This window comes from Mauremys reevesii, linkage group 8 (genome assembly GCF_016161935.1).
Source record: "Mauremys reevesii isolate NIE-2019 linkage group 8, ASM1616193v1, whole genome shotgun sequence".
Classification (NCBI taxonomy): domain Eukaryota; kingdom Metazoa; phylum Chordata; order Testudines; family Geoemydidae; genus Mauremys; species Mauremys reevesii.
Window position 1 is genome coordinate 55,666,466 of NC_052630.1, and position 27,323 is coordinate 55,693,788.

The following is a 27,323-nucleotide window of genomic DNA, read 5'->3' on the forward strand; positions in this document are numbered from 1 at the left end:
CTCACAAACTAGGATGAGCCAATAAATAATTTTCTGAGTGTCAGCCAGAGCCTGTCTCTGTAGCCTTAATTTTGTCAGTCCAGAGAGAAGGGATTTCTGGTTCCCCAGATATCGCACCAAGAAGAGAGCCCCATTAAATTGCTGTCTGCTTGTACCCAGAAGAGCAGCATTAGAGGGGCATATGGCAGAAAAGTGTTGCCTCTCTGACACACTTACAGCAGGTCGCCTGTTATCCTGCCCCCACTCATCTCTCCTGACTGCTTATGCACAGTTGAATTGTTTTGTTTTAGTTTTAACTTAAGTAGAGCATTATAGCAGTTCGTGGTGTAGCTCTTATCACAAATGCATAGGAGGCAGCCTTGGGGCAACCTGCGACTTGATATTGCTGCTCAGCATTGCTGTAGAGAGGAACAGCTCCATTTTTATTTGCAGCTTCCACCTCATTCCCGTGTTCTGACTGGTTGGTATCTTGCATTGTATTGTGACAGTCATTAGGGAGCATGAAGCTGTTCCCAGGTGAGTCCTGAAAACAGTGTAACTGAAGAACAGATGTACAGGGGCTTGGGTTGCAAAGCCAGTGAGAGGGACTAAAGGCCATTCCCAAGACAAGGTGAAATGATGCTGAACAAAGGATGGTGGTAGGGATTGAGTTGGGAGGTTAGTTAATTTTTGTTTCTGTAATTGGGGTAATTTGATTATTGGGGTAACTGGCAAGTTTGTTTCTGTATTCACTTACTTTAAAAGCTTTTTGGGGCACCCAAAGGGCTAGATGGGGCTGGGGAGGTGGTACTGTTTTATTGTAGAGCAGTAAAAGTCCAAATAGGTAAGTGGGGCCAGAGGAAGAAGAGAAACCTGATCCTGGAAATCTGTAATAAAAATAATTCCATTTAGAAACTGTTAAATTTACTTTTAAATACCATTATTTGGCTTTTTAAAAGTCCATAGGAATTATTTTACATGGCACGAGGGTGTTCGGAAACTATTTTAAACTTGCCATAATTTGGTAATGAAAAGGCTCAAATTGTGATCACAATGAGACCCTTCAGATGGTGGTGCAGTGTTGATTAATGCATACCTTGGGTGCCTTGGAGGCACTGTACTAGAGCCCATGCATCACTACGCACCTGAGGTATTCATTAATCAGTGCTACTGCCCAGCCTGTCCTCAGTGATTGATTAACATATGGGGTATGTTCAGACCGTTGCGGCTAGGAGACATTTAATTTTTCTTGGCACCTGAAACCATAGATCAGTTGGTATATATGAGCTATGCAAGTCTGTCTGACAATTTTTATTTCATCTTATTGATTTTATTTGTTCTGTACACATAGTATCTAGACGAATGACATAGATTAAATACAAACAGATGTTAAATGGAATTATCTGCAATAGGCTGCATAAACAACCTTCTTCCTTATACTGGCTGCATCTAACCCTAAAGAACCTTCTTATGGTCTATAGTTAAGAAATGGCTGGCCAAAAATTTCTTTCATTGCTCTTCAATGGTCGATAAAGTCAAACTCTGTTATTTAGAAGGAAGGTGCCGCCGTGGCAAAAGACTCTCCATAGAGCGTGCCCTGCATCTGAGTGTACATCTAGGAACTGTTAGAAAAAGCAATTCATATGTTGATCTCAGCCATCATTGTGGTACATGGAAAAGAGGATGACCAACTGCATTTCAAGGAAATTAAAAAAAAAAAAACTGCATGGGGGACAAAATACAGTATAACCAGGGGTGGCCAACTTGAGCCTGAGAAGGAGCCAGAATTTACCAATGTACATTGCTAAAGAGCCATGGTAATACGTCAGCAGCCCCACATCAGCTCCCTGCTCCCAGCGCCTCCTGCCCACTGGCTGCTGATCAGCGCCTCCCCCTCCTTCCCCGCACCTCCCAATCAGCTGTTTCATGGCATACAGGAGGCTCTGGGGGGGAGGAGAGGGAGCAAAGACACAGCAAGCTCAGGGGAGGGTGCGGGAAGGGGTGGAGTGGGAGCAGGGCCTATGGCAGAGCCAGGGGTTGAGCAGTGAGCACCACCCCACCCCACCCCCAGCACGTTGGAAAGTTGGCGCCTGTAGCTCCAGTCCCGGAGTCGGTGCCTATACAAAGAGCCGCATATTAACTTCTGAATAGCCACATGTGGCTCCGGAGCCACAGGCTGGCCACCCCTGGTATAACGATTATTTTAAAAGAACAGACCCCAGTTACACTGTAAAATTGTACCATGTGCATTGGAGTATATAGTGTTTTGCATGATTACTGACGAAATGTGGGAAAAAGCTTGCCCTGTTTTGATTTGATAGGGACATATGATGGTTAGTTTGTCACCCTAATGAAAAGAGAAACAATCCCTAAAGTAATTAGCTCCAAGGAAAAACAGGGCTTCAGAGGTTAGAATCAACACCTTGAATTGAGTCTGAAAGCAGATGAAAAGCCAACATGCAGTTTGTAGAGCACAGTTATAGTGGAGCCAGATGGGCGAAGAGTTGTTCTATCACAACCTTGATGTTAATCTTCCCCCAAAATTTGTTTCTATAGTTAATGGACTTTTCTTAGTGACACTGTTGAGATTACTGCACAGTTCAGTCTTGTTTTCGGGTTAAGCCATCTGAATGACAGACAGTGTGACTGGGCATAACAATTATTTCTTTTCCTGAATACGCTGATCATTTCATCTCAAAATAATAATCCACGTTATGACTGCACTAAAAAATCTGAAAGGCTCTGTATAAGCATTGAGCTGAATTTACACTTTTTATTTCTCCTGTAGGGTGGAAAGGTTTCTTGTAACTTTGAAATAATATGAGGAGATACCACATAATGTTTACACATATAAGCTAAGTACCAGGTAGCACAGTGATAGCTTCGGAAAAAATAAGTTCCACTGAATTGTTGGTTTGGTTAAAGATGAGTGACCTTTAGAAACATACCTTAGAAAAACGTTATCAGCTATAAATGGCCCACGCCCTGTATTTGCTATTAGTATTAGCAAGAGCTTTTGGTGTAATATAATGTGTGTGTTTTGCTTTATCTTGCTGGCCTAAGCAGGTTACACAAGCTAGTAGCTACTGTAGATACTGTGTGCCTCCAACAATCCTTTGGAGTCAAGTAACAAAACAAGACTCTTTCTTCCATGAAACTGTTCTGTGGTGGGGTGGAAGGTGTCTTGGTAACTGGCTACCTCTGACACAGAAGTTCTCGAATGTTTTTTTCATAGCAAGTGGAGATGTCCCCAAGAGTTTCATGATTCCATAAAATCCAGTGATAGCTACAGCAATTGCTTATGTGGAAAAGAACTGATAGGAAGGTATTTAATGTATTTTAGTTTCTTTTCATGCAATTTAGATTGACAAAGGCGCCAAATACCTTTTTTTTCCTCTTTCAATCAGGGTAAGAAATGTCCAGTCCTTTTGAAAGTCTGGAAGTATAAACACCTCTTACATGATACAGATATACCATACCAAATGCAATGATTGTAAGGAGGAATGGGAAGTATGGGTGAAATATACTGTTGTCATATTCTAGTTTCTCTCAGGGTACTGCTAAAGCATCATATTTCCAGTTTGCATAGACCAAACTAAATTTACTGTTGTATCACCAATTCATCATCCTGTAAGATCTTCACCGTCTTCCAATTCCTTGATGTATTAATTTTCTGGGAATTTAAAAAAAAAAAAACTTTCAAGAGAGAATGTGCTGTAAAAGCCATGTCATGTTTAAAAAAAAAAATCTGCTTTGACTTTAGGTAAGTGATTGACTGACTTTCAGTTATTTTGTAACATTTCAACCCCATCCAGCACTTGGCTATTGTATAAATAGTTAAAATAAAATAATAGCTTTTTTTTTTTTTTTTGCAAACTGCCGGAATCATTGGTCTTATGATCTATTTTCATGCTCATGAATTTTGAGTTTTTTGCTTGTGAGTCTTAAATTTGCAAATAGTGGGATTATCATGACATAGGTAGAGGAAGATCCTCCTCTCAATTGTATCTTATTGTGGACATAATAAAATTTTTATGGAAGGAATCATTAGTACATATGGTATATTTAGTGGACTAAATAAGGAGAAAATGTTCCCTTGACATAATATCATAGTTGCAGCCAACATACTTTATATTCAGAAATTATTATTTGTAGCTTAATGGATCGAAAATATGTACTGAGGAAATGTTTATTGTGAAACAAGGATATGAGATGAAACAATGGGACAAATCATTTTGCTCATAAAGACAGTATGATGGGCCTCCATGGGGCAATGGTATCAACTGCATCAAGTAATATAACAAATAACACAGAGGTACTAATTAGGGGCACTAAATCAAGCCAGTTCACTCCCTGCTAACAAAATTTAGCCAGCCTGCTTGTGTATTTTGTTTCTTTTTTCTCCTTAACTTTAAGATCATAATGTTCTTGAGATGTGTTTTACACTGAGCATAGTTTCGCTGATGGGGTAAATGCAAAGTGCCTTTCCAAAATCTCCCACCATACTGGGGATGGTTTTTAATACAATCTTAGCAAAATCCTATTAAACTGTATTTTCCTTTCACATTATTGCTGATAGTATTTGTATGGTAAAGTTTTCTCCTTTGTATAATTGGCTAGATCATCCTTCCAGATTCATCTAGCATGGCTACAATATGGTGTTTGCAATAGGATAGTGAAATGTGGCAATAAACATGGCAATATAGCATCATGGAAGCAACTAGATTTCATAGAGGAAGAAGATGCTTCATTTCATGGCTATTAACATGAACAAGTCAAGGCGAGCGTATTTTGGTTCTGCATTCAAAGGAAAAGAACACCATTATTCACTTTGACTTTTCTTTGTCCCCTTGTGTTGCTGCTTATGTCATAGAATGGATTTTCTTTAAATATATTGCACAGAATACTTGTTTAATGGTTTATTTTAACAGACTAATTTAAATGCACAACGGGTCATAGTGTGTTTTTAAGACACGATGTAGGAAATAGAATAAATGCCTGCCACCTATGTGATTACATTGTAACATTTTTTTCTGCTTATTTAGCAGATAAATTGGTTAATTTCAGCATTGCTTTATGTTGCCTGCTAACAGTGTGAGTTTGAACAGTTTGCAAAGGGAGGCAGGGAATAAAGTCCAGGTATTACCTGCCCACCCTAGGAGCACCCATCTATACCCAGTTCCTAGGGCTCAGGGCATAACCTTACACTCTAGGGCACACACCTTTACCCTGTTCCTCAGGCTCATGGTGTAACTCTGTTAATTTAGGCACCCACCCTTACCCTTCTGTGAGCTTAAGGTGTAACCTTACACTCTGTGGGTTTGCGGGATCATTTACCCATGAAAGAGCCTTACACAATAATATTCTTAACATCTATTTATTAACAATCACCAAAATGGAATTGACATGCTTAAGCACACAATGTTCCCCACTCCCAATAAGACAGACAAACTTTTCCCTGCTGGCCAGTCAGGATCAGGTCATCCAGAGGCTCCAACTTCTGCACAATATAGTTGACAGGGTGTTGAGGTCTGGCAGCTCTGATCTTGGGGCTGTGTCCTGGAGTTGGTTCCAAAGAACTTCCTTTTGGATTCCAGTTTATATAGTGAAACTAGATTCCTGCTTAGCTATACCTTAACCAATCATTTTACTAAAGTATCCCAGCCAGTGGGAGCTGCAAAGCCAGCACTCTGGGCAGCGGCAGCGTGCAGAGCTGCCTGGCCACGCCTCCACCTAGCAGCTGAGCGAGGGGGATGTTGCCACTTCCAGGGAGCCCCCAGGTAAGCACCGCTCAGAGCCTGCCTCACCTCATCCCGTGCCCCAACCCCTGCCTCCTCCCACACCCAAACTCTGCTGCAGGGGGGCGCGGTGGCCCAACACTGCCCCAGCAGCTGCTTGAGCCGCCCCTGAGCCAGGCGCACTGGCTGCTGCAGAAGTCACGGAAGTCACAGAAAGTCACGGAATCCCTGATCTCTGTGACAAACTCACAGCGTTATTGATAAGTTATTCCGTGCCAGACAAAATGCAATCAAAGAAAATTTTCTTTAAACATCTGAAGATCTTTTTCTTTATCTGGTCGCAGTGGGTACTATTAGCACAGGATCGCCTTCTTAACAACCCAATATTACATTGTTTTAATATAATTTAGATGGAATGAGAGGATGTGACTTTCTGCTTCTTGGCTCATGGCTGCTGCCTTCCTAATATGGCTGCAGAAAAAGGCCTCAGACCTTACACAGGGTGGTGTTGTTTTTTAAAGGCAACGTAGGCCGTTTGGTGCATTCCAAAGACAAAAATTATTGTTGTCTGCCTCAGAGAGAACTTTTAGTCAATTAAAAAATCTTTCCTGGCACAGACAGTCTAGGGCAGGGATAGGCAACCTATGGCACATGTGCTGAAGGCGGCATGTGAGCTGATTTTCAGTGGCACTCATACTGCCCAGGTGCTGGCCACCAGTTCGGGGGACCCTGCATTTTAATTTAATTTTAAATGAAGCTTCTTAAATGTTTTAAAAACCTTATTTACTTTACTTACAATAGTTTAGTTATATATTATAGCCTTATCGAAAGACACCTTCTAAAAACGTTAAAATGTATTACTGGCACGCAAAACCTTAAATTAGAGTGAATAAATGAAGACTCGACACACCACTTCTGAAAGGTTGCCAACCCTTGGTCTAGGGCAACTTAGGAAGGGGGATAGACTTTAATCAAGGATAGGGAAATGGGGAAGATCCCTCATTGTGACTTCCAAGGTTCTTCATTCAATGCAAACACAGAAATATGTGTTGCTTTATAGTTCTGAAAATATTTTCTTCAAAATTAAAATCAAACTGGTCTGTGTTTTGCAGTGAACAAATCTAATTAACACTAAGTAAAATGCTTTGGTTTTTCACTGGCTGAGCTGTTACACATTAGGTCTCTCTTTTAACTTTTTTTTTTCCTCCTTGTAAACTTGTTCAGCACTTACTGCTATGTGATCTCTAAAGCTTTGTGAAATTATCACCTGGTTTCCTGAGTGGTCAACATGGGAAGAAACTTTGTGTGTTTGCAACCCCCATAAAATGTAGATCTGGCTATCTCAGTGCAGTAAACAAAGACTAAAACAAATACAGAAGCACCTGTAAATTCTTCTGTTAAGCATTTTGTATTCAGCTTTAGAGTTGCTGCATGCAGGGCCGGCTTTAGGCTTCTTCCACCAATTCCCTTGAATCGGGCCCTGCGCCTAAGAGGGCCCCGCGCCCAGTGAGAATCCCTTCTCTGGCTAGAGGCACCTTTTAAATTTTTACTCACCTGGTGGCGCTCTGGGTCTTCGGCAGCACTTCGGCGGCGAGTTCTTCGCTCGCTTCGGGACTTCGGTGGCGGGTCCTTCGCTCGCTCTGGGTCTTTGGCGGTACTTTGGCGGCGGATCCTTTAGTGCCACTGAAGACCTGGAGCGAGTGAAGGACCTGCCGCCGAAGACTTGGAGCACCGCCCGGTGAGTACAAGCCCCACGTGTTTTTTTACGTTTTTTTTTAAGTCGTCCCTGACGGGGCCCTGTCGAAACTGTTCGAATTGGGCCCCGCACTTCCTAAAGCCGGCCCTGGCTCCAGAGACCCTATCCCTTACTAAGTTATGGGAAACAAGATATACCTTGCAAAGCTTTCAACTTTGGTACAGAATTATGGGAATCTAGTTTACTTGTGGGACCCACCATGGTATTTTAAAAAAACTACTCTGCAAGAGAATTCGTTAGGGTAGGATAGTGCCTTGGACTCCCATCCTGCCAATAGTGTTTGCTTAGATGCTCCAGCAGGCACAGCAGAATGAAATGGGCAGCTGGCTTTGTTGCAAGGATAGGTTCCTGGGTTAGTGTTTTTGTTGTGTGGTGTGTGGTTGCTGGTGAGTATTTGCTTCAGGTTTGGGGGCTGTCTGTAAGCGAGGACTGGCCTATCTCCCAAGATCTGTGAGAGTGAGGAATTGTCCTTCAGGATAGGTTGATGATGCGCTGGAGATGTTTTAGTTGGGGGTTGAAGGTGATGGCTAGTGGCGTTCTGTTACTTTCTTTGTTGGGCCTGTCCTGTAGTAGGTGACTTCTGGGTACTCTTCTGGCTTTGTCAGTCTGTTTCTTCACTTAAGCAGGTGGGTATTGTAGTTGTAAGAACGCTTGATAGAGATCTTGAAGGTGTTTGTTTCTGTCTGAGGGGTTGGAGCAAATGCAGTTGTATCTTAGAGTTTGGCTGTAGACAATGGATCATGTGGTGTGGTCTGGAGGAAAGCTGGAGGCATGCAGGTAAGTATAGCGGTCAGTAGGTTTCCGGTAAAGGGTAGTGTTTATGTGACCATCGGTTATTAGCACTGTAGTGTCCAGGAAGTGGATCTCTTGTGTGGACTGGTCCAGGCTGAGGCTGATGGTGGGATGGAAATTGTTGAAATCATGATGGAATTCCTCAAGGGCATCTTTTCCATGGGTCCAGATGATGATGATGTCAGTGTAGCTCAAGTAGAGTAGGGACGTTAGGGGACGAGAGCTGAGGAAGCGTTGTTCTAAGTCAGCCATACATGCCAACATTTTTATGGCTGACTTAGAACAACACTTCCTCAGCTCTCGTCCCCTAAAGCCCCTTCCCTTTCCCAGGCCAGCAGGAACTTCGAGTCTATGGTGATAAGCACTATAGAGAAACCCAAGAAAGATCACTAGAAAAGTGATTTTAAGAGCACTGTGAAAACAGTCTGTACCTCCACCCCCTGGGAGGGCAAGAATGCCTTTCACTGCTCATCAAGGATTCCCTTTGACCAACTGAAGGAGCAGCATTCTGGGCTTCAAAGAGAAGTTTGTCCAGCCTTCCTTGACCAGAGGGAAGATCACTTCTATATGCAGGGCCTTTGAGAGGTACTAAAAGAAGAAATGAATTAGAGGAATCCCAGGACACAGATAGAAAAAGATTGAGAAGAAAGATTGGGAAAAAAGAAAAGAAATAAACATGAGGGAGAAAAACAAAGTGCAGAAGGGTTGGTGAGAGAAAGGCAGGGAGAAGTGGAAAGTGGAGAAAAATTAATTGTGTGTATTTAGAGTGGAGACTGTACTCTGGTTTCTCAGCTCCCACTTTTAATGGTGGTAATTGCTGGTAGTCAGAAGGAGCTCTGGGAATAAAGTCTTTCACCTCCGATTTGGAAGTGTGTATGTCTAGCCTCTACCATTTCTCCTGGTGCCCTACACACAAAACTGTTATGTTTTAATCTGGGAAATGTAGACTTTTTTTTTGAGCTTCCCAGGAGATTTTTCTTACTAAGATTTTATAGTTTGAAACCTGCAAATTGCGTCTTGAATCTGGATAATTGGCAATGTGGGTGGTGAACATAACTGCAAATGGCTTCAGCGGGGATTTCTAGTCTGTTTATTTTTGGCCACTGGACTATGTTTGCCACTAACACTCTAGAACAACTAAAGAATATTTCAAGTTAAATAATAGAATTATAACAAAACTGGGTGAAAACTTCCATACTGTCCTAATAATGTTTCTTAACACTTGAAGTACAGTAGTGCATTTTACAGGTTCAAAACACCATGCATTCATTAACTAATCCTGAGAAACATCCATGTGAGGGAGACATACCACATGTAGTAATCCTCAACAGTGCCTGAACATCACCACCATGGACTTCTGTACAGTGAGGCAATAAAGGTTCCCTCAATAATGGAGGCAGTATCAAGAAGGCTTGATCATTGCAAGGTGTCATGTATCATGGATTATGTTTGTTCTGCAAAATTAATGCTTGGGGCAATACTTGCCATCCTTGTTTTTTCCATACTATCTGTGTCACAGTAGGTATCTGTTCTCTGAGCATTTTACCACTCTGTAATCATGTTAACACTCCAAGGTTACTAAAGATTTAGGAAATATTTAATATTTCCAGTCTTAATAGTAAATTTTTCTGTGTACTTTTTTATTAACTCACTTTATTGCTTACCAGAGCAGATGGACACGCAGACCAATGATTATCTATATGTATTTTTATTTATAGGTACCATTACACTTATTGTCCTTTCCTCTAATCTAAAAAAATGCCAAATTCTAGTTCGTGTTCTAGTTACTGTTTAACTATTGTGTGCTTTTGTGCACAGCCCTTCTCGTTAATAAGGTTGGTGTATGCTACTTGAGCATAAAAAGAATAAAACTCCGTTGTGGTTCTCTTCTCTGCATACTGCAAACACTACATACTTCCTGAGATTCTGGGGTTTCCATTGTTTCATCCTAGTCACCCTTGAGGTAGCAGATTACGTTCACTAACATTCTGGTCATGGATGATCAGACCATTTTCCAGAACTCATAGAAGCTGGTCCTGGACAAGCCAGAGGTATTGTTGCTGATTGACAGAAGATATTTCTGGGAGAAGAGCTTTGCCATTTTTCTCATTCCCATTTACCAATGCCCAGGGTTGTCAAACGTATTTCCCTAGCCTGTGTGTGGGTCACCCCCACCCTGACTTTCATCAACAGTTTGTCTAACTCAGACCATTTAGGGAATCCATCAGGCATACTACTGGATCATTACTATTGCCAATTACACCAACCACATACCTTCATGACTCCTTGATACAAGTCATGCCAGGAAGAAATAGATAAAACATCAGTCTGTGCCTATAAAGATGAACCCTTGATAGCTGCCACCTGTCCTCTGCAGTCAGCTATATGAGCCCACGAGAAAGCACCACGACCATAGCTTCCTTTTGATAACATGTTATTTGTAGTCAATGAGCCCTTCACCATCCATGATCCTATTGCTGACAAGGCACTTCACCTGATCTGCCTTGCAGCAATTTGGCTGACTGACATCACAGGCCTGGTTCTCCATCTCTCTTCTCCCAAGGATACTCTAGTAACCACAGGTTCAGAACGATGAAATCCAAATTTGGAGGCAGGATAGCCATTCTGTTCTCTTACAGACTCAACTATTGGAAAATCTCACCCTTTGGCTCTGTCATAAGGGGGGGGAAAGGTTGTATCCTTTGACTATGTGTCATCGTGGATCCCTCTATAGATGTATGGGCGCTTGTGCGTGAGACTAGTCTTTTGAATAGCTGTGTTCCTTGAGGGGGCACATGTGCCCTGTACCGCCTCATGCTTCTGTATGAGATCATAAAGGGTAGGATGCCTATAGCTGTCCCTCAATTCCCTCTTATTGTCCATGGCAGTGAGATGGGACCCAGTGAGTATCCAGCCCTCTAGTCTTTAGCTCTTGCTAAACTCTTCATCGCTCTTTCTACTTGCCATAGGAAAATGAAACCAACTCAACCCATCTGGACTGATCCCTGACAGTCAGCATACCTATAGGACAGCTCAACTATACCTGCCTCATGGCAGACTCTAAGTCAGTGGTTTTCAAACTGTGGTTGTGACCCAGTACTTGGTCGTGGAATGTAAGGCACTCGGTCGTGGCGGCTATGGTCGGTACTGCCGACCGGGCTATTAAAAGTCTCGTCGGCGGTGCAGCCCGGCTATGGCGGGCTAGTTCCTACCTGTTCTGACACTGCATTGTGCCCTAGAAGCAGCCAGCAGCAGGTCCGGCTCCTAGGCAGGGGGGCCACAGGGCTCCGCGCGCTGCCCCTACCCCAAGCACCAGCTCCGCATTCCCATTGACCGGGAGCTGCACGGAGAACTTGCGCGCTTCCACCTAGGAGCCAGACCTGCTAATGTATGGGTTTGAAGCTATTCATCTAAAATAACATTCTGACACTTATGTTATTAGGGCACACTAATGCAGATACACATTGTTATAAGCAATTACTTTCACTCTGTTATAGGAATGTAAGATCAGTTAAGATGATTTAAATAAAATTGCTGCATCTTCATTTCTGTGGTTCTTATTTAAATACTTACAATGTATATGAATGGAATTAACGTGGTGCTTTTTTGCATACTAACTGGTAATATCGAAATGTTGTTTAATGAGCTGACTGATAAAATCAGAGCTTGAAAAATCGCCTCAGGCACTTGCCCAAGGCAAGTAGGAAGCTTTTCCAGGCAATGGCCATCATCTATTACAAAATTTAAACTTCCTTTTAAAAATTAGTAAGTTTCCAGTCCTCATGGGAACAAATAATATATTTTGCATAAGGAAGATTAACTGAGGATGTGCTGTCTTCCTTAGTCCACAGACTGACAACTCCAGTGCCTCTGCTGCTCAAAGCTTGCCTAGGATACTGCAGAGTGAAAATTTGAACACTCTTGTCATTTTCACGGCCACTATTTAGAACACTGTTTAGCATGGGGATCAGGTCCATTTCATTCTACTGCTTCTTGGGAAAGCAATGAGCTATAGCAAAGGTGGGTATTAGAGCTTTACTGGAGAGGGAACCTAAAACTGAAAGCTAGGTGATATTGTACAGTAGTGGAAATTATCTCTCTTGTAGCAACTGGAAAATGAGGGAAGGTTGGAGTTGCATTTCTTCTGAACAGTGGGTCCCTATCTCCGTCTACAGCTAGTACATTAGTTCTCCGGCTACTAAGAGTCTGGTAAAATTTCCTATCCTATGAGAGGGTGGTTGGGTGTAAGAGGAGAACAAATTGATTTAATAAGTTAGAAATCTGTTGGGGGGGGCCTTTTGGGGAGTGTGACGATGCAGTTCTGGCAGGACCCAACTGAGAGTGCCAATTCAGGACAAATCGCTTAAAACAGGTCAGTTACAGCCCAAGGCTGGGGTTTTTCCACCTCTAAGGCACAGGGCCGCCCAGAGGGGGGGGCAAGAGGGGCAATTTGCCCCAGGCCCCGTGTCCTGCAGGGGCCCCCATGAGTGTTTTCTGGGGCCCCTGCGGTTCCGGTTGAGCTCCCGCAGGCATGACTGCGGCAGGTCAAGCGGAGCCCGGGACGAGTGGACCTGCCGCAGGCATGACTGCGGAGGGGGCGCTCGTCCCGCGGCTCGGCTGGACCTCCCGCAGGTATGACTGCGGCAGGTCAAGCGGAGCCGCGGGACCACGGCACCCGCCGCAGTCACTCGTCCCGGGCTCCGGTCGACCTGCCGCAGGCATGTCTGCGGGAGCTCAACCGGAGCCAAATGCCGCCCCCCAGGTCTTCGGCGCGCTGGGGTCTAGAGCCGCCCCTGAGCGGGGGCCCCCCGCCGCCGAAGACCCCGGGCCCCCGGAATTTTCTGGGCGGCCCTGCTAAGGCAAACCAAACCAGCCAGACAAAGAGGACTTTGGTTTCACTCCACTGGCTAACCACAAGTCACACAAGCAATTCCCTTAGACACTGCAGTTTCCCAGTATTACCACCAGTGCCACTCGTTATGGGGATGAATGGTTATGAAAACCAACACCCCAATAAAGGAAAAAGGTTCTCTCAATCCCTAAGAATCAAGCCCCAGACCCAGGTCAATATACAAATCAGATCTTACCCACAAATCACGCTGTTGCCAGTCCTTTAGAATTTAAAAGTTTATTCATAAAAGGAAAAAGATATAGATCAGAGCTAGAATTGGGTAAATGGAATCAATTACATACAGTAATAGCAGAATTCTTAGTTCAGGCTTGTAGCAGTGATGGAGTAAACTGCAGGTTCAAATCAAGTCTCTGGAGTACATCCCCCGCAGGGATGGGTCATTCAGTCCTTTGTTCAGAGCTTCAGTTTGTAGCAAAGTCCCTCCAGAGGTAAGAAGCTGGATTGAAGACAAGATGGAGATGAGGCATCAGCCTTTTATAGTCTTTTCCAGGTGTAAGAACTAATTTGTCCTTACTGTGGAAAATTACAGCAAAATGGAGTCTGGGGTTACATGGGCAAGTTTCTGCATACTTTGCTGAGTTACAAGGCGTATCTGCCTTCTCTCAGTGTGTCAGTTGTATAGCTGAGGGTCCTTAATGGGCCATCAAGCAGGCTAGGCAGAGCTAACACCAACTTGTCTGGGATGTTTCCCAGAAGCATAGCATAAGTTTGAAGTACAGACAGTATAGAGCCAATATTCATAACTTCAACTACAAAATGACACATGCATACAGACAGCATAATCATAACCAGCAACCCATAATCTGGTCTTAAACACCTTATGACCCCCCTTTACGTAAGATTTGGTGCCACTACAGGACCTTGGTTGCAACCATGTTCTATATGGTCCCAGATTATATCAATAACGTCACAGGGAGGAAGGAGAAAGAATGCAAAAAATATATGGGGTTAGGTAGAGGATACCATGAACAGAAAGTGTGTGTATATGGAGGGATGGGAAACAGACATTGTTTGGGATGGGATTTCAGTGTGTATTTAGATGATTTGCTAAATCAAGGCCCTTAGCCATTAAATTGGGAGAGAGGGTTGCCTTTGGGGGGATTTGATGGCACAGCTATTTTTCCACCCTGGATAGTAGGCTCAGTCCTCAGGCATGAAATTAGTCTGTTTAGTGGAAAGAGGAGAGAGAGTTTTGAATTCAGAATATTGGCATAGTACTTGTAGATCAGAAAAGTGTCAGTAAAAGTATCACTAAAATTTTCAAGATGTGGTATGGTGTAAAGTCCTGTTCTGGTATTGTTTTTTGTTTTGTTTTTGTGTCAAATTTATCAGGCACATGGACTGCTGGAATACTCTTTTTATGAGTGCTCTACTTTTGTAGAGATCATTTAGTGCAGGGTGGCCAACCTGAGCCTGAGAAGGAGCAAGAATTTACCAATGTACATTGCCAAAGAGCCACAGTAATATGGCAGCAGCCCCCCATCAGCTCCCAGCGCCTCCCACCCACCAGCAGCTCCGTTGATCAGTGCCTCCTACTCTCTTCCTCCCCGCACCTCCCGATCAGCTGTTTTGTGGTGTGCAGGAGGCTCTGTGGGGGGAGGAGTGAGGGCATGGCAGGCTCAGGGGAGGGGGCAGGAAGGGGTGAAATGGGGACAAGGCCTGTGGCAGAGCCAGGGGTTAAGCAGTGAGGCCCCCCCCTTTTCCGGTATATTGAAAAGTTGGCGCCTGTAGCTCCAGCCCTGGAGTCGGTGCCTATACAAGGAGCCGCATATTAACTTCTGAAGAGCCGCATGTGGCTCCGGAGCCACAGGTTGGCCACCCCTAATTTAGTGCAATAAACACTTAAACAGGCAAAGGATTAATGCCATTTACTTTCATCTTTTGCGTACAGAGACATAAGATCTTAATTGACTTTTCTTTTTGTCTGACCCAGTGTTCGACACTTGCATGTATCAGTTCCCAAGCACTAATAAGCTTTCTAAGAAAATTAGCTTGATGGACAGATCGTGAAAAGTAGCAAGAGAAGCAAATGTCTCTGATTTCTCATATGTGCTTCAGGGGGAAAAAAAACGTGTATGTATTCTTTGAGACGGTGTTTTTCCTGCACTTCTCTCCCCGAAATACCATCGTGATATTTTCCTGATTGCCAAAAAGCGCAACCTTTTAATGATGGCTTTCTGTCAATATGCTTAGAAATATTTTTCTTCTCTTTTATATCTGCAGGTAGAAGTGTCTTGACAACCAAGCAAGAAGGTGGATTATTTTTAAAACAATGCTTAGGCATCTGTAGAGATGATTTGTGGTTCAGTCCAGCTGGAGCTGACTGAATGAAGCTATGGGCTGTGCATCAGCCAAGCATGTTTCTACTGTTCAAAATGAAGAGGAAGCTCAGAAGGGGAAGAACTACCAGAATGGAGATGTATTTGGTGGTGAGTGTTGTGGGATCTTATCTTGCTTACACATCATTAATGTTTTTGAAATTCTAATTGTGAGTCTCACCCTTCTTATGAACTAAGAATGAAAAAGAAAGTTGAAATGAATCATGACAATACTAGTGGAGTTATCATATCTAAGGGATAGTATCGGAAGAGTGTTGAAATTATGTTGTTGTTCGGTTCAGATGTGAAATCAGAGAGCTTATTGCAGATCTATGGAACATTCTGCTTCCAGTGATCTGAAGTATGGTATCATCTTCAGCTCCACGCAGTGTAGGGAAATCTAAGAGCAACCATTCACTTCAAATTCCCAAGTTATACATTTTATATTTCTGCTATCAGGTGCCAAATGTAAAATTTGCTTTAAAACCTCTACTATGTAAGCAAAATAAATCCCCCAATCCCCTCCATCCCTCTATAAGAGGAGAAAAATGTCAAACCCTAAGTCTTCTAGAGAGCAGAATATGAAAGTACTGTAAAATTAGAAGTGAGAAGTTATCAATAATATTTAAATAACCTGTGAAGATTGGGGTGGTAGAGGAAGATTTTGAACATGGCATGGTAACATAAAGCTAATCTGTGTAGTTGGAAAGAAGATTGTTTTGAAATCAGAGTTTTGCCATGGTACTTAAATGCTAATTATGGTCAAGATTGTGATTTTTTTTCAGACTCTATTAGCATATGTTTAACTATTTTTGTAATTGATGAGGAGTAGATTATGAAATGTGTTAAGAATGATTATAGAAAAATGTACACAATGTGAGGTTTCCAGGCCTGTCCAGACATTATAAGGAAACTGTTTCATACTAACAAGGTGATCTGGTATTGCTTATAAACTCCTTGGATTCAATATTCTTATAATAGTTGCACTGCTATTTAGAATGCCAAGCTTCTCTTCTGTGGTGGTTGTTATAGCAATTATTTGTGCAGAATTAACAATACCATGCTGCAGTAGCAAAGCTATCACTGCTATTGAAGTAAGTAAGGAGGCGGAGCTTCACTTCAACCTGTCTGTTGAGGGTATGTTTATTCCCAGCAGCAGACACAAAGTAAAACTACCTCAAATTATATCTGTAATCTGAATTGAGGGTCTTAAAAAATGTGAAGCTCTATCATGAGGGTGTTTTGTTTTGTTTTTTTTTGTTCATGCTTTCCTTTAATATCTTGTAAGATGATACATTTGGAATTCTGATTTCAGTATTTGAACTTTTATATAATACAGACTTGATGGATATTAAGAGCAAAATATCCTCTTTTGTTATGAAAGGAATATTAAGATAGATGTTAACTGATATTTAAGCAGTAAGACTAGTCGGACAATGTATTTCTGGGAGATTTTTTTTCATTGCATGTCTTTAGTACACAGTAACACAAGGTCATATACCATAACTTCAGTCACATGAGAACCTAAATTATGTTTAAAAGGTAAGAGGAATTTCAGGGCACAAGGGATTGTAATAGGATGTATAATCTTTGCCACCCTGGGATAGATATGAAACTACTGAAGGTTATCACCATCAGATGTTCAGGGGACTGTTTCAAATTTATTTCCTTTTCCATCTTCCTATAAAGAGTTTCCCATACCATCTTTGTTGTCAGTCTAGGAAGGCAGTCTATGATTTGGGGCCCCAATTCAGCAATCCATCCCTTCTCTCCAAAGCTCTTCAAACACGTACTTAGGTCCTGTTGAATTCGGTGGCACTTCAGCACATGCATAAATGCTTTGCTGGATTGGGGCTGGAATGCACCTATAGGTGAAGCTATCCTCTTATTTTGAGAAGTGGGCCCTCCAGATTAGGTTTGAGACATTTTGGAATGGCAGTATGGCGGGGGAGCCTTGCCTTTTTGCTGCCCTTGTTGCATCTGTTCTGTGGGTCAACGGAACTCATTGGTCTCCAGGTTTGGCAATGTGCTGTACTTCCGTGTGCATGGCATGTAAAATGTGTCTTGCACAATTTTTAATATAAAAAAGAGAGGGAGAAGTTTACACCTGAGCATAGAGTTTGTGCAACCTCATCATCAACCAATCAGAATTCCCTAGGTTTCTAAGTCTGTTTCATAATAGACTGAACCTCTTGCTTCACTCCTCCTTTCATGTTTTAAATTATACGGGGCAGTTGCATTGTGTAAGATGAATTGGATCTGACATTGCAAGGTTTTTTAAATTTCCTATTAAACATTTATGTTGTTAATCCAAAACAAAATTCCATCTGACACATCTGTAGAGTTATTCTTTCAGTAAAGGCAAAAAGAAATACGTAAGCACTGTATCAGAGAGCTGTCACAACCAATCCATTACAAACATAGAGATTAGCAATGCTAGATTTTACTGTAGGATGTCACCTAGGGCAATGAATCTTAAATGTAGCTTCAAGGGATGTTGGTGGTCCATGGTGTCACAGCCACCACTGATTGTTAACGGTGCTTCATAGCACTCAAGGAAGCCACAGCATTGCCAGTGCTCAGCCTCTCCCTCCTTCTGCCAGCTGCCGAAAAACTGCTGCATGTTCCCCTGTCAACAGCTGAGAGCCATAAAAGCAGCAGTACATCTGATCCAGCCAATAGCTATGGGCAGGGCATTTCTGCAGACCATTGGGAGCTAAGCTTATCTTCAGGATGAACTAGGCAAAGTAAGACCAGGGTTGGATGGAGGAGAGAGACTGGGGAGCATACATCTGAACTAGAATGAGACTCTGAGCCCTGGTCTACACTATGAGGGTACGTCTACACTACGGGACTATTCCGAATTTGCATAAACCGGTTTTGTAAAACAGATTTTATAAAACCACACTAAACACATTAAATGATTTCTGAGCGTTGCACTGTGGGTAGCTATTCCTAGCTATCCCATAGTTCTTGAGATCCCAGTGCCTGATGGGGCAAAAAATCATTGTCGCGGTGGTTCTGGGTAAATGTTTTTTCCTGGATTGCCCTGGCAGATGCCATAGCATGGCAACCATGGAGCTTGTTTCACAGAGGCGACTCAGCAGCGCTACACAGAAGCATGCTTTTGCTTTTGCATGACAGCAGAGATGGTTACTAGCCATATTGCACCATCCAAACCCTTCCATAAATTGGAACTGAGGATGATCATGGCTACCAGTCCTTTTGTACCATTTGTGCTAGTGCCCCTGGTCAATCAGCCAGGGTGCAAAAGCCATATTGCACCTTCCATCACCATTGGCTGGAATGACTCCTGAGTCAATCCCTCCTTTATCTAAAAATAGAATCTGTGCTGCCTAATATAGGCAAGTGTGCTAGAGAACCACCTGCTCTGTGTCAGTATCTGTATGCTATTCACAGGGGTGCTCCTGTAACAACCCCACCTGTTGATTCCGTTCTTCCCCAGCCTTAGCATTGTCCCCACTTGTGTGATGAATTAATAAAGAATGCAGGAATAAGACACACTGACTTGTTAGTGAGAAATGAGCGGAAGGCAGCCTCCAGCTGCTATGATAGTCCAGACAGGACATTAAGCAGTGTGTAGGAGAGAAGCCCAGCATCCCTGCTAGTCAGGGGCAACTGAATCTTTTCTTTACACATGAAGGGTGGGGCTGATGGAGCTCAGCCCCTGTTGCTATGATGAGGATGGTTACCAGCCATATTGCACCATCCATCCACCAGAAAAATTAGGGCCAATAGGCTGATGTTACCAGTCCTTTTGTACCATCAGCTGAAGCTGATCATGAGGATGGATTTCCAGCTTTTTGCATGATCAGCTGATGCTGATGATGAGGATGGATTTCCATCATATTCAAGGATGTTGGTGTTGACTGCTGCACTCTCTGCAGCATTCAGTAAAGATAGGGTGACATGTAAAAGAGTCAGAGGATTGTTTACACTGTGTTTGACCCTAGAAGCATTTGGAGCTCAGCCAAGAATGCAAATAATTTTCAGAGGCTGCAGGAACTGTGGGATAGCTTCAGTCCTCCAGTCCATGCCATTTGATTCTTTGGCTTTCCGTTACACTTGTCACGCTGCAGTGCGCTGAGTCCCTGTCTGGAGATTTTTAAAAAGGATTCTGAATTTCATCTTCTAGTTTGATTACGCTGGGCAAACAGGAAATATTCAAAAGTCGCGGGGCTTTTCCTGTTTACCTGACCACTGCATCCGAGTTCAGGAGCCATTAAAATCGATATAAGGTGCCTCCATTTTTTGGCGTTAAATCGGTTTTAAGCTCCTAAAACCGATTTAAACGCCTAGTGTAGACCAGGGCTGAGTTTAGGTCGAATTTAGCAGCGTTAGATCGATTTAACCCTGCACCCGTCCACACGACGAAGCCATTATTTTCGACTTAAAGGGCTGTTAAAATCTATTTCTGTACGAGGGGATTAGCGCTGAAATCGACCTTGCCGGGTTGAATTTGGGGTAGTGTGCAGAGCGCTCTCAACTCAGATGCACTGGCCAGGTAGATAGGAAAAGGCCCGCGAACTTTTGAATCTCATTTCCTGTTTGGCCAGTGTAGCGATCTGCAGGTGAGTGCAGATCTCATCAGCAGAGGTGACCATGATGGAGTCCCAGAATCGCAAAAGAGACCGAACGGGAGGTACGAGATCTGATCGCTGTATGGGGAGATGAATCTGTGCTATCAGAACTCCGTTCAAAAAGACAAATTGCCCAAACATTTGAAAAAATCTCAAAGGGCATGAGGGACAGAGGCTATAACAGGGATCCGCCGTGTGAAACTTAAGGAGCTGAGGCAAGCCTACCAAAAAACCAGAGAGGCAAACGGCTGCTCCGGGTCAGAGCCCCAGACATGTTGCTTCTATGCTGAGCTACATGCCATTCTAGGTAGTGCCACCACCACTACCCCACTGCTGTGCTTTGACTCTGTCAGTGGAGTAGCATGCAACAGGGAAGTGGGTTTGGGGGACAAGGAAGAGGAGGAGGAGGAGATTGAAGACAGCTCACAGCAAGGAAGTGGAGAAACCGTTTTCCCCAACAGCCAGGAACTGTTTCTCACCCTGGACCTGGAATCAGTACTCCCCGAACCCAACCAAGGCAGGCTCCTGGACCCTGAAGGCGGAGAAGGGACGTCTGGTGAGTATACCTTTGTAAATATTATACATGGTTTAAAAGCAATCGTGTTTAATGATTAATTTGCCCTGGCATTTGCGGCCAGTACAGCTACTGGAAAAGTCTGTTAACGTGTCTGGGGATGGAGCGGAAATCCTCCAGGGACATCTCCATAAAGCTCTCTTGGATGTACTCCCAAAGCCTTTGCAAAAGGTTTCTGGGGAGGGCAGCCTTATTCCGTCCTCCATGGTAGAACACTTTACCACGCCAGGCCAGCAGCACATAGTCTGGAATCATTGCATAACAAAGCATTGCAGTGTATGGTCCCGGTGTTTGCTGGCATTCAAACAACATTTGTTCTTTATCTCTGTAGATGTCCAGACTCACCCCTGCGGCGCCTCCTGCTGGTGTCTTCCAGGGAATTAGCTCAATCCAGCCTGGAGCGCCCTCTGCAGGCCAGTGATTCACCTTCTAGCTACTGGCCCCCGTGTCCCTCCCAGGACCCTGGTGCCTCTTTTAACTGGGTCTGCCCCCCCCCCCCGGGAAACCCCCACCCCACTATCCCCACTTTGCCTCAGTATTGGCTACTGCTCAGTCTCCATCTAGCCCCCATGCCCTGGGGCAGACTGCAGTGTCAGCCACTCATCATAGGCAAAGGGGTTTGGACCTGCTGCCTTTGCCTACCCCTGGGCTGCCCCCTGCAACTCCCAGTACCTCTTGGCCTAATGCTAGGCTGCAGCCTGGGGCTTTCCAGGCAGGATCTCCCCAGCTCCTCTGCCTTTCCTCAGCCCTGCTTCACCATAGGTACCTTGTCTAGCTCCCTGCAGCTAGGTCCTTCTCCCTCTACTCCCAGAGGGAGACTGCCTGGGCTCCTGGCTGTGGCCTGATTGCGGTGTGGCCCAGCTGCGGCCACTTCCCCAATCAGCCCAGCTTTTAGAGCAGCAGCTCTCAAGCCCTGCCAGGCTGCTTTTTAAACCCCTCGGGGCAGGAGAGGGTAACCAACCTGCTACAATCTCTCTGTGTTATCCTCAGCAGAGTGATATCATTCCTGGTCACCTGGTTGAAATAGGGTGATTTTATTAAGGGGACATTCAGAGGTGCCCATTCTTGCTGGGCTGTTTGCCTGTGGCTGAAAAGAAATGTTCCGCACTTTTAGGCAAGTGGTGGGGGGAGGAGTGAAGCGATCATCCCAGAGAATTGGGTGGGTGGGCCCGGGGGGGGGTTAGTTGGGTTTGTGCTGCACGATAACCCGAAAACCGCATCCCCTCCTCCTTTTAAATGGCCAACCCATTTTAAATGGCCAACCCAACGGCTGCTTGGTATGGGAAATGAGGGTGCTGCTGTTTGAAACCATTCCCATTGTTATGAAGGTTAAAGAAACCAGGCCTGTCTCTTACCATGGCTGCCTGCAAGCCAAATTCTGTTGCCCGGCCCTGCGTGAAAGATCTCTCACACCAAACCGGCATACCCTCAATAAGAGGCAAAATGCGACCTTGTACCGAAAGTACATGTGCTATGTAATGTTAACAGCAAGGTTTACCGTGAAAGTCTACACCCATTGTTGTCTAAAATGTGTCTTTTTAACTACCACTCTCCCCTTTTTTCCCTCCACCAGCTGCAAATGTTTCAACACTCACAGTATCTTCTCCTTCCCAAAGGCTAGCGAAGATTAGAAGGTGAAAAAAATGCACTCGCAATGAATTGTTCTCTGAGCTCATGCAGTCCTCCCACACTGAAAGAGCCCAGCAGAATGCGTGGAGGCAAACAATGTCAGAGTCCAGGAAAGCACAATATGAATGCGAGGACAGGTGTTGGGCTGAAGATAAGTGGCAGGCTGAAGACGATAGGTGGCGTCAGCTTGGTGACAGAAGGCCAGAGGCAATGCTGAGACTACTGAAGGAACAAACTGATATGCTCCTGCGTATGGTTGAGGTTCAGGAAAGGCAGCTTGAGCACAGACCGCCACTACAGCCCCTGTGTAACCAACCGCCTTCCTCCCCAAGTTCCATAGCCTCCTCACCCAGACACCCGAGAACGCGGTGTGGGGGCCCTCCGGAAACCCAACCACTCCACCCTAGAGGACTGCCCAAGCAACAGAAAGCTTGCATTCAATAGGTTTTAAAGTGCAGTGTGGCCTTGTCCTTCCCTCCTCCCCCACCCCTCCCAGGCTGCCTTGGCAGTTATCCCCCTATTTGTGTGATGAATTAATAAAGAATGCATGAATGTGAAGCAACAATGACTTTATTGCCTCAGCAAGTGGTGATCGAAGTGGGGAGGGGAGGGTGGTTAGCTTACAGGGAAGTAGAGTGAACCAAGGGTGGGGGAAGGTCATCAAGGAGAAACAAACAGAACTTTCACACCGTAGCCCCCTGACCAGTCATGAAACTAGTTTTTAAAGCTTCTCTGATGCTCACCGCGCCCTCCTGTACTCTGCTACCCGCCCTGATGTCTGGCTGTGCGTAATCAGCTGCCAGGCGATTTGCCTCAACCTCCCACCCCGCCATAAACGTCTCCCCCTTACTCTCACAGATATTGTGGAGTGCACAGCAAACGGTAATAACAATGGGAATATTGGTTTAGCTGAGGTCTTTCCGAGTCAGTAAACTGTGCCAGTGCATTTTTAAACTTCCAAATGCACATTCTTCCACCATTCTGCACTTGCTCAGCCTATAGTTGAACAGCTCTTGACTACTGTCCAGGCTGCCTGTGTATGGCTTCATGAGCCATGGCATTAAGGGGTAGGCTGGGTCCCCAAGGATAACTATAGGCATTTCAACATCCCCAATGGGATGCAAATTTAGGGAAATGCTATATCTTTTGGTGCTGGGATGTCTGAGGAATATTCTCTGGGGAGAGGGGATTTTGAATTTCATTCTGCTGGATGTTCCTACAAGTTATTCTAGGATACACTTACCTACCTCACAGAGGGGTTCTGAGGATTAGATTGTCAGCACTGGTACAGTGCCTTGAAGATGTAAAAAGCTATATATAAGCTCTAAATACAAAGTTCCTTAGGTTTAAAAAGTTTGTTTGCTCAGATCCCTCAGTCATATTCCTTCCTTTTAGGTGCCTTTTGTTTTTTTTATTATTATTTGTATGTTCTGTTCCTTCCTCGGACAGGTGAAAGAAGGAGAAATTTGAGAAATCTGTTCCGGATAACAAGCTGTGCTTGATTTCCATTTCAGGTTCTCTGATAGATGCTCCTGAGCGAACTTGAACGGCCATGTTAGGTGGTGATGAGGAAGACAGGCCTAACTCATTGTTAGTGCTATTCTTCTCTTGGTGTTGAGTCTAATTTGAATGCACATGACATGCAATATTTTGCCCCTCGTTGCTCAGCTGGACTCTGGAAAGCAGGTGACTTCCCCCTAAGACTTTCTTCGTAGAGTAGAGCCCCGTGACTGGGGCCCAGTAGTAAGTGCCTTCAATGTTGAGAGCTTGTAGGGTACAACCAGTATGACTGTTTTTACAAAAAATGGTGATGCTGAGTGACCAAGGAGAGGCAGTACAATCTTTCACTTGGCTGTAGTCTGCTCAGCTTTACTCAACTAAGCCTGCTTGGTTTAGCCTTAGAGAATTTTTAGAGGGGTTCTGAGCCTTGTCAACACTGGAGTAATTTGGTGATGCAAACCCATCCCACACTTGTAATGCAATGCCTGTCCACAAATGAAAATGCTGGCAACAGTGCACAACACTTTCACTGCTGTTCTGGTTGTTCTTGCTCTGACCTCTGTCTGCACTGAGAATTTTTAGCAATTCTACTTTTGGTCTAGCACTTAGTACAGCCCCACCAATCACAACCAGGGAAACACTAGAATAAACTAGGCAGAGCTGTTATCCCCACTATGCCATCTAATCCATAATGCTTTGGAAAAAGGTATGTGCCAGTCTAGACTGGTACCTAAACTATTGCTAGCATTAAGCACTTTGAGATCTGCAGATGGAAAACATTATATCAGAGCTAAGTGTTCTTGTTGTTGTAACTAAAACTGGGTAGGTATCAATGGTTGGAGTGCTAGTGTAAACAAGGTGTCATTGGTTGCTAATGTGCTAACCACATGTCATCTAGACTCGCTCAGAGCAGGTTTAGATAAAAGTGGTGGTTTAAAACCATCTGGATGCTTCACACTAACTCTATTATCAGTGGTAATTAGGGCTGTTGATTATTAATCATAGTTAACTCACACGATTAACTCAAAAAATTAACTGTGATTAATTGCAGTTTTAATCGCACTGTTAAACAAAATACCAATTGAAATTTATTAAATATTTTGGATGTTTTTCTACGTTTTCAAATATATTGATTTAAATTACAACACAGAATACAAAGTGTATAGTGCTCACTTTACATTATTTTTATTACAAATATTTGCACTGTAAAAATGATAAACTAAAGAAATAATAATTTTTCAATTCACCTCATACAAGTACCATAATGCAATCTCTTTATCATGAAAATGCAACTTACAAATGTAGATTTTTTTTTTTGTTATATAACTGGACTCAAAAACAAAATAATGTAAAACTTTAGAGCCTACAAGTCCACTCAGGCCTACTTCTTGTTCAGCCAATCACTAAGACAAACAAGTTTGTTTACATTTGTGGGAGATACTGCTCCTGGCTTCTTATTTACAATGTCACCTGTTAGTGACAACAAGCGTCACATGGCACTTCTGTAGCTGACATTGTAAGGTATTTACGTGCCAGATATGCTAAACATTCATATGCCTGTTCATGCTTGAGCCACCATTCCAGAAGACATGCTTCCATGCTGAAGATGCTTGTTAAAAAAAATGCATTAATTTTTAACTGAACGCCTTGGGGGAGAATAGTATGTCTCCTGCTCTGTTTTACCCGCATTCTGCCATATATTTCATGTTCTAGCAGTCTTGGATGATGACCCAGCACATGTTGTTCATTTTAAGAAGACTTTCACTGCAGATTTGACAAAAGGCAAAGACAAAGACAAAAGGTACCAATGTGAGAGTTCTAAAGATAGCTACAGCACTTGACCCAAGGTTTAGGAATCTGAAATGCCTTCCAAAATCTGAGAGGGACGAGGTATGGAGCATGATTTCAAAAGTCTTAAAAGAGCAACACTCTGATGCGTAAACTAGAGATCCCAAGCCACCAAAAAAGAAAACCAACCTTCTGCTGATTGATAAAAATCAATGATTTAAAAAAAATTGATTTTTTTAATTAAATCAGATTTTTGATAAAATGTGTTTTGAGGAAAAAAACCTATCTAAAGATAGTTTTAATTAAGATACATTATAGCTCATTATATTCTCATCATGGAATAGGGATTATAAATACTAATTCTATAGTATGAGACAATATATTCATGGAATATTTAAGAAAAGTTTTGTAAATGAGTTCCAATCGTTCATGGATTAGGGACCCAATTTTACGGGGTTCCAGTGGCTTCTGTATAGATTTAGGTTAATCTTTCTATCTAACCAATGGGACTCAGTGCTCAGTCTAGAACAGGGGTCTCAAACTCAAATGACCCCGAGGGCCGCATGAGGACTAGTGCATTGGCCCGAGGGCTGGATCACTGACATGCCCCCTTGCTGCCTCTGGCCCCACCCCCAATCCACCCCTTCCATGAGGCCCCGCCCCTGCCCTGTCTCTTCTCCACCTCCTCCCCTAAGCGCGCGGCTCCCCGCTCCTCCCCCCTCCCTCCTGGAAAGTGCTAAGCGCCACCAACAGCTGTTTGGTGGCTTGGCGGCGGGGCACTTAGGCGGCGGGTCCCGGAACAGAAGGGGCCACCCACCGCCGAAGACCGGGCTGCGCTTCGGCGGCGGCGGGTCCCTCTTTTCCCCACCCCGGCCGGTCCCGCTTCCCGCCCCGGCTGGTCCCGCTTCCCTCCCCCACGGCCCGGCCCCGGCGGGTCTCGCTGCCCTTCCCCACGCCCGGCCCGGACCCGGCCACGGCGGGTCTCGCTTCCCTTCCCCCGGCCCGGCCCGGCGGCCAGCGGGTCGCTTCCCTTCCCCCGGCCCGGCCCGGGTCGCTTCCCTCCCCACCGCCCGGCCCGGCGGGTCTCGCTCCCTCCCCACGGCCCGGCCCGGCTCCGCTTCCCCTTACCCGAGCGCGACTCCGGCGAGGCCTGAGCTTCGTCCCGCTCAGAGCTGCGTGGTGAGGGGGCGGGGCTGTGAGCTCCATGCCGAGCGCAGCGCTCAGCCCAGAGCTCCCAGCCCCGCCCCCTCCCCACGCGGCTCGGATCGTGGCGGGGCTCAGGCGCTCGGACGGAGATTCGGCGCTCTATGCACCAAGGCTCCAGGAGAGGGGCGGAGGCGGGAGCCTCCGCTTTTCTCTTGGGGGCCCCTGCGGAGCCCGGGGCCCGGGGCAAATTGCCCCCTTTGCCCCCCCCTCTGGGCGGCCCTGGGGAGCTCCGCGGGCCGCAGGGAAGAGCTCCGCGGGCCGCATGCGGCCCGCGGGCCGCATGTTTGAGACCCCTGGTCTAGAAGATATCATCAGAGATGCTTAGTTTTGCAGTTCTCAGACTGTGGATTTGTGTGTCCAGAGATAACATGCTTGTTAACAGAAGTCTGGAGATAAATGTGAGAAGGGAGGGACAGGCAGTAGAAACAGAAGTGAAACTGTTTGAGCAACATATACCAGAAGTCTTTTTAGGTCTTTCTGAGTGTAGCCTTCATTGATTTGAGATCTACCGTACATTCTCTCACTAGAAG

General features: G+C 44.6%; 1 protein-coding gene across 1 annotated transcript in view; it reads left to right on the top strand.

Moving 5' to 3' along the window:
* C8H1orf21 (chromosome 8 C1orf21 homolog) overlaps positions 1-27,323 on the top strand; it is a 207,516-nt gene that overhangs the window by 54,407 nt on the left and 125,786 nt on the right. Inside the window, exon 2 of the mRNA XM_039484658.1 lies at positions 15,401-15,606. Coding sequence (XP_039340592.1) covers positions 15,513-15,606 — 94 coding nt within the window. The 5' untranslated portion in view covers positions 15,401-15,512. The remainder of the gene's footprint in view (positions 1-15,400; positions 15,607-27,323) is intronic.